Here is a 14146-nt window from a genome sequence, read left to right on the forward strand (position 1 = left end):
CGGCAGGCAGGCCTGCAGTGGCAGAATGCCCGGGGGAAGGCCGAGTGGAAACAGCTGTAAAAGAGGCGGGATCGCCCAGGTGGGGCCTTCCAGCGAGGTGGGCGTGGGGAGGCCATCACAGAGGGTTGGCTGGCATCACCGCAGGAACACGCCCGAGCTTTATAAAAACGCCATTCAGGGAAGGCAGCCCCACCTTGAAAGCCAGAAAAGGCCGGGTGGGGCGTGCACGCGTGTGCGTGCGTGTGTGTGTATGTGCCGGCATGCACGCGCCAGCCCCCGCTTGCTTTGGTGGTGCACTGTTTGTTTTCACACACAAACCAATAGAAAAAGTCCGGAAATCCTGCAGCAAACAAAGTCCCTGCAGTCTGCACCTCATGGGGCAAGAGAGAACAAACCTCGGGCTTAAGCCGGACCTTCTGGCTTCCTGGGCCGGAGTCCCGGCCTTGGCTGCACTGACAGTGCGCCTTCCCTTCCCTTCCCTTCCCTTCCCTTCCCTTCCCTTCCCTTCCCCAGGCTGAGGTTCCAGGACAATGGATGCACTCAGGCAGAAAAGGGAAGGAGCAGAGAGAGAGGTGCATTCTGAGAACCCCCAGTGAAGAGTCCAGAACAGGGAGAGGGAACTCACAAAGGAAAAGGAAGGAAAACTGAGCAGCAATGCTGGGGTAGCAGGTGGATGGTCTCGCTGGGATTGGGGCTCTGCCTCCTACAAGCCCCTTATCAGGGCCTTGAGCCAGCAACGGCGTGACACGCACCTGCCACCGCTGCTGTGCTGCTTGTGCAACTGGTGGTCTCAAAGGCACCTTTCAGTGCTACCTGTGCGGCATCCATCACTCGGGCTGGGCAGCGGGCGGGCAGCTGCTGTGGCACCCGGGTCCCGCCTGCCTGGCCCTGCAGGGCTGACCAGTCGCCCTGGTGCAAAGAGAGGCTCTACGCCACCCCGACAAGCAGCACGGTGCCCCCGTCCCACAGCCAGGCCAGTGGCCACCTGGAACACTCCCCGTCCCCAGCTCCACGCTGCGCCCAAGCCGGCGGGAGGCCAGGGCTGCTCTGGTGTTGCCAATAGTCCTTCCCAAGCCAGGCTGGGTAGGGGAAGGGGGTCTCCCCACCCGGCCCCTGGCTCCAGTCTAGGCTAACGCCGGGGAGCCCATCTTGGGGTGCAGAGCACCAGGGCAGGGTTCCAGCCAGAAGCCAGAGTCAGTGCTGCCTCGGCACCAGGGCAAACGAAGGGGCCCCAGGATCACAGCGTGGGGTGGTCTCCCCATTGCTCCCGCCACAGGCTGCCTTGGCAGGCCCGGCCCCTCGGAGGTCACCTTGTCCATCCCCCCGTCCTCCACAGGACCCCCCGGCAGCAGGGCACAGGAGAATCCCGCCAGCGAGAAGGACCCCGGAGAAGAGGCTAACATTTCCTGCCTCGGCCTGGGCCAGGGCCCACCGCGTCTGGCCTTGGAGGGAAGAGCCGGTTCCCCCCGGGCCTCAGATGCCTTGAGAGTTGGCCCTGATGTTCGCTGCGCTCAGCCTGCGCGCTGCTTTCCCGTCCTTGAGAACTGCAATGACAGAGGTCACTGAAGGGCCTCGGAGGTGACCCTGGGAGGGTCAGTGTGCCCATCCTTTTGCCTCCGGGATGCACACATCAGCCGCGGCACTGGGTGGACTGGGCTGGGCGGACCGTCCACTAGCTCCCCACCCGGCCTGCCCCGTGACACTCACATTGATGAGGGCCATGATCCAGAAGGCATAGGACACTCGGGTCCCCACCCCGTCCTTCGGGGACAGCCCGGGCAGCGTCTGGTTGGACCAAGACTTGGCCTCGGCGTGGTGCTGGCCCAGCACCCTGGAGGCGTGGAACAGGTGGCTTCTGGAGGTGGCGTTGGCCGTGCCGTTGGCGGGCAGGCAGCTGGCCTCAGACAGGAAGGGGTCGGCGATGAGGGGGCTCAGCAGAGCGCCAAAGCCCACGAAGAAGTGGAGCACCTGCAGGAGGAGGGGGCACGTGGCTCAGCCGAGGACGCCACGGCCTGGCCTCTGCCCATGGGGGCCAGCTCCCCCGACCCCGCCTCGTGCCCCATCCGGGAGCCCCTGCCTGGCCCCAGAGTGGGGAGCAAAGGGGACAAGAAGCTGGAGAGGTGGGGAAAGGTGACTGTCACCTAAGTCAACCACCCTCATGGTGACTTGGGTGACAGTGACCAGTCCCCTCCCTCCCTGTCTCTCTTCTTTCCCAAGCTTCACCCCCAACTAGAGCTGTCCCCCATGTGAGCAGCTGCCAGCTGGCTCCCCAAAGCGAAGGGCTGGGTGGGAATCCCGGCTCCTGGGTGACTGGCACAGAAGGAAGAAAAGAGGTCGGAGAGAGGGGAGGAGGGGAAGGAGACAGGAGGGAAACAGCCACCCCAGCCCCGTCACACGCTTCCAGTTCACAGAGAACTTCCTCTCACGGGCACTGAGGCTGCTGTGACGCCCTGCAATGCAGGCTGCTTAGAGGCGGGGAACCCCAAGGCCGCAGGCACCGAGCGGCCGCCCGGCATGGCCCGGCTGGCACGTGGTCCAGCTGGGGAGGGGCCCAAGGAGCTCCCCACGCCCTCCCGGCCACCCAGCCCCACGCCCTCCCGCCAGGCTCACCTGCAGGAAGACGGCCGAGTCCTTCTGGTACATCCTCACCAGCTGCATGTTGGCCACGGTGTCGATGCAGCCCATGGCCAGGCCTGCCAGCGCCATGACCAAGGCCAGCACCTTCACATCACGGCACAGGGGGATGGCGGCGAACACCAGGGAGATGGCCAGGGAAGACGTGAAGAGGGCCCACAGCGACTGCGCCAGGCTGCGGCAGGGAGGGCGGCGTCAGGGGGCCGGGCCGGGGCCCTTCGCATGCAGACCCCCTCCCTGTCCTCCTCGGGCAGACAGGACGTCCCCCCCCACCCACCCCCTGTGGGAAGGGAGGGGCGCCGAGGACCGAGCTCGGTCACCCGTCAGCCACCGTGGGCACGCTGTCCAAAGAGCCGTCTCCTCCGATACCGGCCTCTACGTCCCGGGTTGCGACGAGAACTCCGGGTACCGCGGCCCACGATCGGCACTTCACAGAGCCCGGCTACTTTTTATTATTGTACTTATAAACAATTTTATGTTGCTTGCTTAAACCTTAAATTGTTTGTAAGCAAACAATTAAATGCAAAAATGCCTCCCCTCCCGCCCAAGGAAGCCGCTTTGAACCCGTCAAGAGAGCCTCACCGTGGGCAGGTGGGACCCAAGATGGAACCTAAGCCCCGAAGCCCCTGAGCCGGGCCCCTCCCCTTGCCCAGGGAGACGTGCTGGCCCCAGTGTGCCCTCGCCACCCGGAGTGGCGAGCCAGCCACTGCCTCGCAGGCGCAGGGCCCTCAGCCCCGGGATTCGGGTAAATTGGCGACCCTCCTAGCAGGCGGAGGTTGCAGGCTTTGTGCTCGGCAAATGTCCGGAAGAGAGGCCCTGTGGCCGTCCCCACTGAGAGGTGTTCGAGTGGTGACCCTGTCCCCTTCTTCAGACAATAGAAAAGCCCACAGAGGCCGGGCATGGTGGCTCATGCCTGTAATCCCAGCTCTTTGGGAGGCTGAGGCAGGAGGATCACTTGAGGCCAGGAGTTCGAGATCCACCTGGGCAACATAACAAGACCCTGTCTCTGCAAAAAATAAAAAAAAATTAGCCGGGCATGGTGGCAGGTGTCTGTAGTCCCAGTTACTGGGGAGGCTGAGGCAGGAGGATCGCTTGAGCCCAGGAATTCAAGGCTGCAGTGAGCTATGATCACACCACTGCACTCCAGCCTTGGTGACAGAGTGAGATCTTGTCTTTTTTTTTTTTTTTTTTTTTTGAGACAGAGTCTCACTCTATTGCCCAGGCTAGAGTGAGTGCTGTGGTGTCAGCCTAGCTCACAGCAGCCTCAAACTCCTGGGCTCAAGCAATCCTCCTGCCTCAGCCTCCCGAGTAGCTGGGACTACAGGCATGCACCACCATGCCCGGCTCATTTTTTCTATATATATTAGTTGGCCAATTAATTTCTTTCTATTTATAGTAGAGATGGGGTCTCGCTCTTGCTCAGGCTGGTTTGGAACGCCTGACCTCGAGCAATCCGCCCGCCTCGGCCTCCCAGAGTGCTAGGATTACAGGCGTGAGCCACTGGGCCTGGCCAGAGATCTTGTCTTAAAAAAAAAAAAAAAAAAGCCCGTGGGAGGCAGGGCGAGGACCTGTTCCCCGATAAGTGAATGGATAAGTGAGCGCATGGCATGTCTGAAGCTCTGGCAAGGTCTTTTTGGGACACTCTGCCCAGTAACCAGACCCTCAGAGAAGGGATTAAAGCCTTTTTTTCCCCCCCTGGACCAGTCTGAAAGGCAAGTCAGGGAGAGGAGATTGGGCAGCAAGAAGGTTCTGGAAGGTTCTGGAGGAGCTTTCTCAGATTATGAAGAGTTGGAGAGCCCCCAGTCAGCCTCTAGTTGGGCTGCTGGACCTGGAGAGGTGTGTGTGGGGCGCGGCAAAAAGACCGCTGAGTTTCCGGCTCACGGAAGAGAAAAGGGAAGTGCCCAGTGGCCCCGGGCTGTGTCTTGTCCCAGGGCTCCTTGCCTCTGACCCCCTTGGCCCTCAGCGCTGGCCTTCAGCCATCGTATCTTGCTCCATCTTTGATTAAATGCTTTATCAAAACGGCTCTGCTGATAAGCAGCAGTTCGTTATTTTCCCTTTTCTTGTTTCCAGGCTGATCTGTCGGGGACAGGACTGAGGGAGACCCCTGTCTGTTCCCAGCTCGGAGCTCGGTGTGTGAGAGGGGAGGGTGCACCCGCTGCAAGGCCAGCCGTTCGGAGGAAAGCCAGGGAGGGCAGTGCTGTGGGGAGGGCTGCTCAGCTCCCTCCGGACTCCCCTGGCTCGCCGAGGGTCCCCAGCACCGAGAGCCCAGGCCCTGCTGCACCCCCGCCCCCACCCCGTGGGGCTCACTGTGCCCCCCTGTGCCGCTGTGTCCTGCTGTGCGGCCCCTCCCGCCTAGTGCCCAGCACAGAGTGACGCCGACACACTGCAGGTCGATGAAAACGTCAGATCTCTCATCACAGTTCCCTTTTCCCCTTCCTTTCCCTGGACAAGACAGACCAGGCAGGCAGGCAGGCTCCTGGGTGGCTGGCTTCAGGGACAGCCAGAGGGCCCCTATGTGCACACTGCAAATATCCCCGTCGGCCTCGGGACCAGGACTGACATGCCCACTGCCCCACTCGCCACTCTGCAGCAAGGCAGGGACACCCCGGAAACACAACTGCAGATACGCTCTTGAAGAATTAACTCATTATCGTGACTGCCTTTAAAAAGCTGATGGAAGTGGCTCAGTCAGCAGCCGCGAGGCAAAGTCCTGGGGGAATGGGACCGGGCACCAGGAGGCCGAGATAGGAAGGAGCTGTGGGAAAGGAAATGATGCTAATCACTGCGCCGCGGTTCACATGGTGGCCGCTGACATGTGTTTACAGTGCACGGACACCGGCTGCACGTGACAAGGCTGTGAGGTGGGCTTTGTCACTGTGCCCATCTGCCCCGGGAGTAAACCCAGGCTGAGAAAGGCTAAGACGGTCGCGGACGGAGCCTGGACTGCAACTCAGCTCTCCTGCCGTTACGCTCCCTGTGCCACGCTTTTCCACGGAGGAGCGTACGCACATGCATGTTCACACGTGTGGTTGGTGCGGGGCCGCAGACCCAGCCCGGCTGGAGAGGGGAGCACCAGCTGGGAACACGGGGCCAGACCCCGCAGAGCCTGGAGTTGCAGGAATAGGAAACAACGAAGAGCAGCTTAGTCCCTAGAACATGTGCCTCGACGGTCCCTCTGCGGCTGTTAGCAGGGATCCAAATGCTCGCTGTCCTAACCGCCGGCTTTGTCACCAGCCTCCCAAGGCACGTGCCACAGCCGGTTCCATGCGGGCCCTGTGCCCGGCCCCGCGCCTGGCCCCGAGAAGGTGCCCGATCCTGGATGTCGCCAGGGGCAGGGTGCAATGCTTGGTGAAGGCCTGTCTGGCCGCCCCACACGAGCCCGGAGGAAGGGATAGCTGGGGAGCCGACGTGGGAGTTTCCCTAGAGTATCCGGTGGGGGTGGCGGAGGCTGCCGGGAAGATGCCCAGTAAACAGCAGGGGACACAGGGGAAGGGGAAGGGCTGGCAGCACAGGGGCTGCCCTGTCCCTCGACCCCACGGGTGGCCCTTGGTCTCCTCTCACCTTGTCATTGTTGAGAAGGACACTAGATGCCCCATGGGGACATTTTTTGCCCCAGGCCCAGTGACAGGCCGGAGGGAGGGGTAAAGAGCGAACAAACAGCAGAGGGAGGCCGGAGGGAACCAGGCCTGGGAAATCTCCCCACGTCTCCCGCCAGAGCCCGGGTGTGAATTCTGGGACTCGAGCTTGACAGCTCGCAGCAGCTGGGGCGGGAGGGCTGAGCCCCCATCGGGCCAGGGGGCCAGGGGGCCAGGGAAAGGGAGATGACCTGTCCCCGTAAATGGGGACATCTGTGCCACAGGGAACCTTGCTTTTGGACCCCAGGCTGGCCACCCTCCCCAAGTGCTTCCGAGGGGCTGTGCCGGGACATTCCAAACATCGGCCTGAACAAATTTCTTTAGAATGGTATGTTGTTGCCAAGAAATAAAAAAAAAAAAAAAGTCCCAGCTATAACCCAGAGCCAGGCTGAAAGACATTTATTGCCTGTTCTAAATGGCCTGGTCAACGAGCCCTTCTGGAAGGTGGGTAATTGAAAATTATGGAATCATTATGTCAAAATAGTTTTGGCATCGAGGATGTAGTGGGATCTGTCATCAGATGACTGGGTTCTAGACCACTTTGGCCATTTCCCAGCAGCGTGGCTTGGGGCAAGCCACTTACACTCAGCCCCTCTGAGCCTCAGTTTCCTCTGCTATAAAATGGGGACGGCAAGCTCTGTGTGAGGCCGAGGCTGCCGGGAGGCGGTGTGGTGTGACATTGGTCCTCCTTTGCTCACTCACTGGGCTTTCCCACGGCCCCTGCGGCCCCTGCCAGGTGCCTACCCTGTGGCCCCGGCTCCCCCAAAGAGCATCACTGGACCCAGAGAACCGTGCTCAGCAGAAAGAGCGCAGAGCTCAGTGCCGGCTCCGGAGCTCCCCCGCGCCTGCTTCCACTCCTGCTGCGACACCCTCTGGGGGGACCCTGGCTGGCCCAGGAGCTGTCGAAGGGAGGCGTCACACCGCAGCGTCCCAGCTAGCATGGCAGCAAGGACTTGAGTCCTGCCCTTCATTTTACAAATCAGGAAACTGAGGCTCAGACAGGGGAAGAGAGAGGAGTAGGACCGAGCCAGGGTCCAGTGTCTCCCAGTCCAGGCGAAGGCCAGCAGAGTGTCATCAATCCTCTCTCCTCTTGTCCTCGGTTCACAGGTTAATTCAGGGAGTGAGGGAGCCTCACTCCCTCATGGCCCAGCGAGACCCAGGAAATAGCCCAGACAGTGTAGGAAACCTGCTGCAGGAAGCTGAGAAATGACCAAGTTACTTATTAATGGCTCCACATAGAAGGTGCAAAGCGGGAAGGAAGAGGAGGGAGCCAGGGTCCCCTGTCCCCAGCCTGGCTGCGGTGCTGGAGCTGCCTGCCCAGCCCCGTCTGCTGGGTGACCTTGACCAGGCTGCTGAACCCTCTCAGCCCCAGTGCTCTGCCTTACCCCGAGGGAGCACGGGATCACCTTGACCCGGCCCTGCCCTGGGCACCTGCTCTCGCCCTCCCGGTTCTGTGAACAGAGCAGGGACTGCCTGGCTCCATAGCAGGGGAAGGGCCTGAGCGGCAAGGTGCCAGGCGGCCTGTTCCTGCCCTCCACCCCTGCCCAGCCTCCCTGAGCTCCTTCCCTGAAGGACGGGGGCAGAGACGCAGAGAGCAGAACTGCGAAGAATCACACACAGAGGCGTGCCAGCCCTACCCACCCCGAAGCGGGCAGGCAGCGCAGAGTGAGATGGTGTGGGGACCCAGGACAAGAAACCAGGAGACCAGGCACCCCTGGGAGCTAGGTCGGGCTGCTGCTGATCTCGAGCCAGGCTGATGCAGGGGCAGCCCAGACTGAGGAAGGGGCCAGGGGAGAGGAGGCGCCCCTCTAACTCCGTCACCCCGGCCCTCACGCTCACACCCCAGTTGTCCAGGGTCTCCCCCCTGGAGACCCAGCAGGAGGGCCACACAGATCTGTCATTTGGGAGACCCCAACCCAAGGCAGGACTGTGCTGTCAGACTCTGGGGTTGGGAGCTGCACCCTGCACGTGACAGCACCCCTGGGGCCCCCTGGGGTGCTGGCGATGTGGGGGGTGCTCCTGAGATGGGGGCTGAGCCGGAACTTGAAGTCTGTCCAGCTGGAGTACCTCTTCCCACGGTGCACGCCTGGCTCTCTCCTGCCATGCAAGCCTCAGCTCTCACGCCACCTTCCCAGAGAGGCCTCCCCTGAGCACTAAAGTGGCCCCCAACCCTGCCACTCTCCACCCTACCCTGCTTCATGTCCTTCATGTCACCATCTAAAATCCTCCTCCGGGACGCAGGTGCCATGACAGCAGGGTCCTTACCTTGCCCGTCACGTTCCTCCCCAAGACAGCGTCTGACTTAAGAGAGAATTGTTGAGTGAACTAAAGGGTGGGATGAGTTTTGAGAACTTTTTTAACTTAAAAAATTGATATATAATTTAAAACCCATGAAATTCACATATTTAAGTGTACAGTTCAAGGGTTTTTAGTATATTGGAGTTGTGAAATCACCACAATCTACGTTTGGAACATTTCTATCACCCTAAAAAGCAATCCTATATCAGTCATTAGTAGTCAATTCCTATTCCTCCCTACACCCCACCCTCAGCCCCAGGCAATTACTAATCTACTTTCTGTATCTATAGATTTCTCTATTCTAGACTTTTTTATAAATGGAATCACACAAGATAGGGGCTTCTGTGTCTGGCTTCTTTCACTTAGCATGATGTTTCCAAGGTCCATCATGTTGCATTACTGGCATGTGTCAACAGCTCATTCCTTTTTATGGCTGAGGGATAGTCTGCTGTATGGATATACCGCATTTTTCTGTTCTGTTTGCTACGGGGGTCTCGCTCTGTTGCCCAGGCTGGTCTCAAACTCCCGGGCTCAAGTGATCCTCCCTCCTCAGCCTCCCTGGTAGCTGGGACTACAGGCATGTACCACTGCATCCAGCTAAATATACCACATTTTTGTTTTGCCATCCGTCTGTCGATGGGCATTTGATTTGTTTCCACTTTTTGACCATTATGAATAACGCTACTATGAACATCTGTGCACGAGTTTTAGTGTGGACATCTGTTTTCAGTTCTCTGGGGCATATACCTAGGAGTTGGGGTTGTATGATAGCCCGGTGTTGAGACAGGTTTTTAAAACAAGAACCATGTCTGGTGCTGGACTCCCTGTGGCTCTTGGCACAGGTTTGTTGCGTGCTGAAAAGCAGACAAGGTGCTGGAGAGAGAGGCAGAGGCTTTCTGGATGGGAGACCGACCAGAGCCCAGCTCCGAGGGAGGACCTGGCTTGGGTTGTGTTCCAGGGACTTCAGAGGGCCACCAGGTCTGAGGGTGGCCTGCGTAACCGGTGCGTGGAAGATGGGGCTTGATGCAATGGGCAGGATGGTGTCATAGCTGGGTCTTGGGCAGGGCAAGGCTTGCAGACTAGAAGAAATTTAGTTGGGGGGGAGTTAGAAAAGGAGAGAGTGAAGAGGGCACAGAGGAAGAACTCAACAAGTCTTCGGTTAAGAGCGTGCAGGCAGGGGAGAGGACAAGGTGAGAATGGGAAAAGGCAGAGGAAGCTCTGGAAGTCATTTAACTACCCCGATGCCTCTGAGATAAAGGGGTGTCCCACCTACCTGGCCTGGTTAGACAGGTCCCTGAGAAATCAGGAAGAAAACCTAATCTTTCATCTAAATACCCCCTCGCCTTTCCTATCTGACAAAAGCCCTGCCAACCAGGTAGCCTTTTGTTTTTTGCTTCTCTGAAAGATTTCCTCCTTTGTGGTAAGCAAGACTTTCCTAAGGAAGGTGTAGTCTAGATTCTTCCCCCTTTTGCCTGCATGTGTCGGCCTCCTTCGAGATCTCTGTCTATGCCAAAAGTCTCAGAGGCAGAGAGAGAGCGAGCAGGGGTGTGCACGCAGGCTGTGCTGCCCTGAGCAGAGGCTCCGGTCCCCCCCTGCACCCACCCCAGCTTTCAAGGCTCTCCATGTACGGTCCTTTCAATGCATGTCCCTCTGGAGGCGTCCAGAAGCCCTGTTCAGCCCGGGCCCCAGCCTAGGCGGGACCTGAGTAGGAGCCCTAGAGAAAGGCGCTGCCTGGACGCTCCTTCTCCCACGTGCCATCCCTCACTCTCCCCCAACCCCCGCAACAGCTGGCTTTCGCAGATTTGTTAAACCAATCCCCCACTCACAAGCACTAGAGCTGCGCTAGCTGGTAATCACTTAAGCTGAAAAGCACTTACTTGCAAGGGTATTAGCATTTTAACCCAGACAGGGTGGAATCAAGCTTTAGAGGCTGGTTTCTGGGCTGCTGGAAGTTCTGTTTGTTTGGGGAACTGTGATGAGAGCTGCCCAGAGCTAGCTAGGTGGTGGCAGACTATCACCTATGCCCAAGGTCACTCCTGGGGCATCCCTCCATTCCCACTGGAAGTCTGCTTTGCTCTTTTCTTTTTTTGAGACACAGTCTCACTCTGTTGCCCAGGCTAGAGTGAGTGCCGTGGTGTCAGCCTAGCTCACAGCAACCTCAAACTCCTGAGCTCAAGAGATCCTCCTGCCTCAGCCTCCCGAGTAGCTGGGACTACAGGCATGCGCCACTTTGCCCAGCTTATTTCTCAATCTCTCTCTCTCTATATATATATATTTTAGTTGGCCAGTTAATTTCTTTCTATTTTTAGCAGAGATAGGTCTCACCCTTGCTCCGGCTGGTCTCAAACTTCTGAGCTCAAAGGATCTTCCTGCCTCGGCCTTCCAGAGTGCTAGGATTACAGGCATGAGCCACCTCACCTAGCCCTGCTTTGCTCTTAATCAAAGGAAATGGGTTCTTTTTGACATTTCATCTTGGAAGGGGCAGGACTGAGGTTCAAAATTTAAAGCTAGGCCGGGCGCTGTGGCTCACGCCTGTAATCCTAGCTCTTGGGAGGCCGAGGCGGGCGGATTGCTCAAGGTCAGGAGTTCAAAACCAGCCTGAGCAAGAGCGAGACCCCGTCTCTACTATAAATAGAAAGAAATTAATTGGCCAACTGATATATATATAAAAAATTAGCCGGGCATGGTGGCGCATGCCTGTAGTCCCAGCTACCCGGGAGGCTGAGGCAGAAGGATCACTCGAGCCCAGGAGTTTGAGGTTGCCATGAGCTAGGCTGACGCCACGGCACTCACTCTAGCCTGGGCAACAAAGCGAGACTCTGTCTCAAAAAAAAAAAAAAAAAAATTTAAAGCTAAACCACTGATGGGACCTATCCCCCCCCCCCAAAGATCCCAGCAGGAAGCCCCAGAGGCCCGCCTCTGCCTTCCCAGGAGTCGTGAGAGCTCAGGAATACTCAGCCCATGAGTATCTACAGGGATACACATCCATAGCCCTGATCTGCAGAGCTGAAGCCGAATGCTCACAAAGCAAGAGGCGCTGCCAAAGAATCTGGTTCTAGAGACAAATGCCTGGGTCCAAATCCTGGCTAGGTCTCTTCGTAACAACTGCATGATATGGGCCAAGTTTCTTAATCTTTCTGTGCCCCAACTTCCTTATGCATAAAACAGAGGTACTAGTACTACTTCCCAGGGGTTTTGCGGAGATTGAACGGGGCGATGCAGGTAAAGTGCAATCAACAGTGCCTGGCACAAAGCAAGTGCAAAATGCAGTTAGTTGTGACTGTTGTCATTATCAATTTTTCTTTTCTGTGACGCCGTGTCCTGCTGTAGGACTGGCTCCACCAGAGCCGCCTGTAGATTAAGGAGCCCCGAAGAAGGCACGAGGCTGTCCAGGAAGAGATGGCCCAGTTGGGTGTGTATCTCTGCTGGTTTCACAAAGCCCGGCCTGCCAACCTGTCATTTAGAATTACCCTTACTCCCTTTCCTGGTCTTTGCACTACACATGCTCTTAAAAGTTCCAGGTAAGGGAGTCTTTGTCAGCTAAAATGCTCAAGAAAAAAAACAAAACAACTCTGATATTTGAAGATACTTTATCTTCATTTCTAATTAAGCCTCTAGGCAGAATGGATCTTGAGCTCTTCCTTAAGATTTTCTGAATCTCCTGCACATCCAATCCTATACCAAACCCACAAGAACGCTGGTAACACACAAGGGCGCTTGCTTCTTCAGGCGAGAAGTCTTCAGTTTACAAGAGGAGTTGGGGGAAGTGGGGACCATCGCACCCCAAGGCTCATGTCTTAAACTCAGTTCCATCTGTACTGACACCTGCGCTTCTCTCCATTGCTGGTGTGAGGCGCACAGGAACACCCACGGCCATGGACACTTTGAGGACTGAGCAAAGGGCAAGAGCCCTTGGGGCAGAATGGTCCCTCCAGAGGTTTCTCTGCGATAGTCCAACTGTGATTTCTGTCCCCAGGCTAGCTGGTTGCTTGAGTCCGTGCAATTCAGAAGACCACTCAGCCAGAAGCTGGGACCAGGGAAATCACGCAGCAGCCGCTGGCTTGCAAGTCCTCTGTTCCCTATTCTATTCTGGGTGTCTGTTTTCCCAGCTGCACCAAGGGAGTGAATCCTGCTGCTTTTACGCAAGGGCCCTGCGGAGGTGGCCCTGTCCAATTTGAGCCAGGAGAATGAGGCTCTGCAAGGGTATCCAAAGGGGACATGCCAGGGAGAGACCGGAGCGCTGTCCTGGGGCAGAGGCCAAGGGAGTAGTGGCATGCGGAGGCGGCGCGGAACAGAGGGGAACCCTGGCACCAGGGATGGAGTGTCACCTCTAGGGGCCAATGCAGGACCTGCGTCCTGGCTCCCTCAGGAGCAGGACCACGCAGGACCCACTAGCCCCATCGCTGGACGTGGGGAAGGGACAGCCTGTGTCAGCTGTGAGCGGAGCCGGCCCCGGGTGCTCAGTCAAGCCGCAGGCGAGCTCTGACACCCAGCGCTGCCACTGAGCTGGCCTCCCACTGTCCTTCCACCGCACTTTCAGTTCCGCCCCCGCCGGCGCGGCAGGCAGCGGGGCCGCCGACGAGCCCCAGAGAGCCGTGCCAGCGCCCGCCCTGCCCAGCCCTGCAAACTCGGGCGCCCCCTCCGCTCCCCGCGGGGCGGCAGGTGGGGGAAGGGGTGGCAACTGGTTTCACCCTCCCGCGCGTGTGAGTGAAGACAAATAAATAATCCAGAAGTCACCTTCAGTCTCTGGGGAGAGTTTTTCCCCCCGGGGAGACCGGGGTGGGGGAGGGAGGCAACCGCGGCGCCGAGGCGGGGTGCGGCCGGCGGGGCTGGCGGGGGTGGTCGCGCGGGCCAGGAGACCGGGGCGACGGCAGCCGCGCGGCCGGGCGGGACCGGGCGGGGCGGGGGGAAGGGTCTGCGGGGCGCGCGGGCGCCGCACTCACGTCCTCTTGAAGACGCCCCCGAGGGCGCTGCCCAGCAGGAGGCAGAGCTGCTGCGAGAAGAAGACCCAGGAGATCTGGGGCAGCGAGCTGTGCGTCTGGCAGCGCAGGTCCAGCAGCGTGGGCCCCAGGAAGGCGATGCACAGGCCGAAGCTGAAGAAGACGCTCCAGTAGGTGAGCGTGGGCTGCAGGTTGCGGCGGAGCAGCCCCGACACGCGGCCGTCGCAGCCCATGGCCCCGGCTGGCGGGCTCGCGGCTGCGGCTCCGAGCGAGCCCGGTGCCCGAGTGCCGCGCCGCCCGCGGGAGGGCCGGCCGGGCTGGGGAGGCCGGCGGCCGGGAGGGAGGGGCGGGGAGGGGCCGCCCCGGCGAGGGGCCCCGCCCCGGGCCCGCGGAGCGGCGGGGGCGCCTGTGCGGCCGGGGGCAGCGCGTGGGCTCCCGCGCCTTCCCGAGCGCTGCCGGGCGCCGGCCTCCCGCGGCTCCCCGAGCACACATGCTCGCCTCCCCCGGCTGCGGGAGACCAGCCGCGCCGCAGCCCGCCCCGCCCGCCGGCCTCCCACGGGCTCGCCGCGCAGCCCCGGACGCCCATTTTAGAGCCCGGCACGCCGAGAGCCCCACGCGCCCTGCATCTGCGGAGAGGGG

At 59.4% G+C, this 14146-nt stretch overlaps 1 protein-coding gene across 1 annotated transcript in view; it reads right to left on the bottom strand.

The window, feature by feature from the left end:
* The window catches only part of SLC60A1 (solute carrier family 60 member 1), a 30953-nt gene extending 17157 nt beyond the window's left edge, over positions 1-13796 (bottom strand). Inside the window, exons 1-3 of the mRNA XM_012759902.3 lie at positions 13511-13796; positions 2611-2809; positions 1708-1968 (exon numbers count right to left, since the gene is read on the bottom strand). Of these exons, the coding sequence (XP_012615356.1) occupies positions 1708-1968; positions 2611-2809; positions 13511-13740 (690 nt within the window). The 5' untranslated portion in view covers positions 13741-13796. The remainder of the gene's footprint in view (positions 1-1707; positions 1969-2610; positions 2810-13510) is intronic.
* Between the last annotated feature and the right edge of the window lie 350 nt (positions 13797-14146).

Source organism: Microcebus murinus, chromosome 23, assembly GCF_040939455.1.
Source record: "Microcebus murinus isolate Inina chromosome 23, M.murinus_Inina_mat1.0, whole genome shotgun sequence".
Taxonomy (NCBI): domain Eukaryota; kingdom Metazoa; phylum Chordata; class Mammalia; order Primates; family Cheirogaleidae; genus Microcebus; species Microcebus murinus.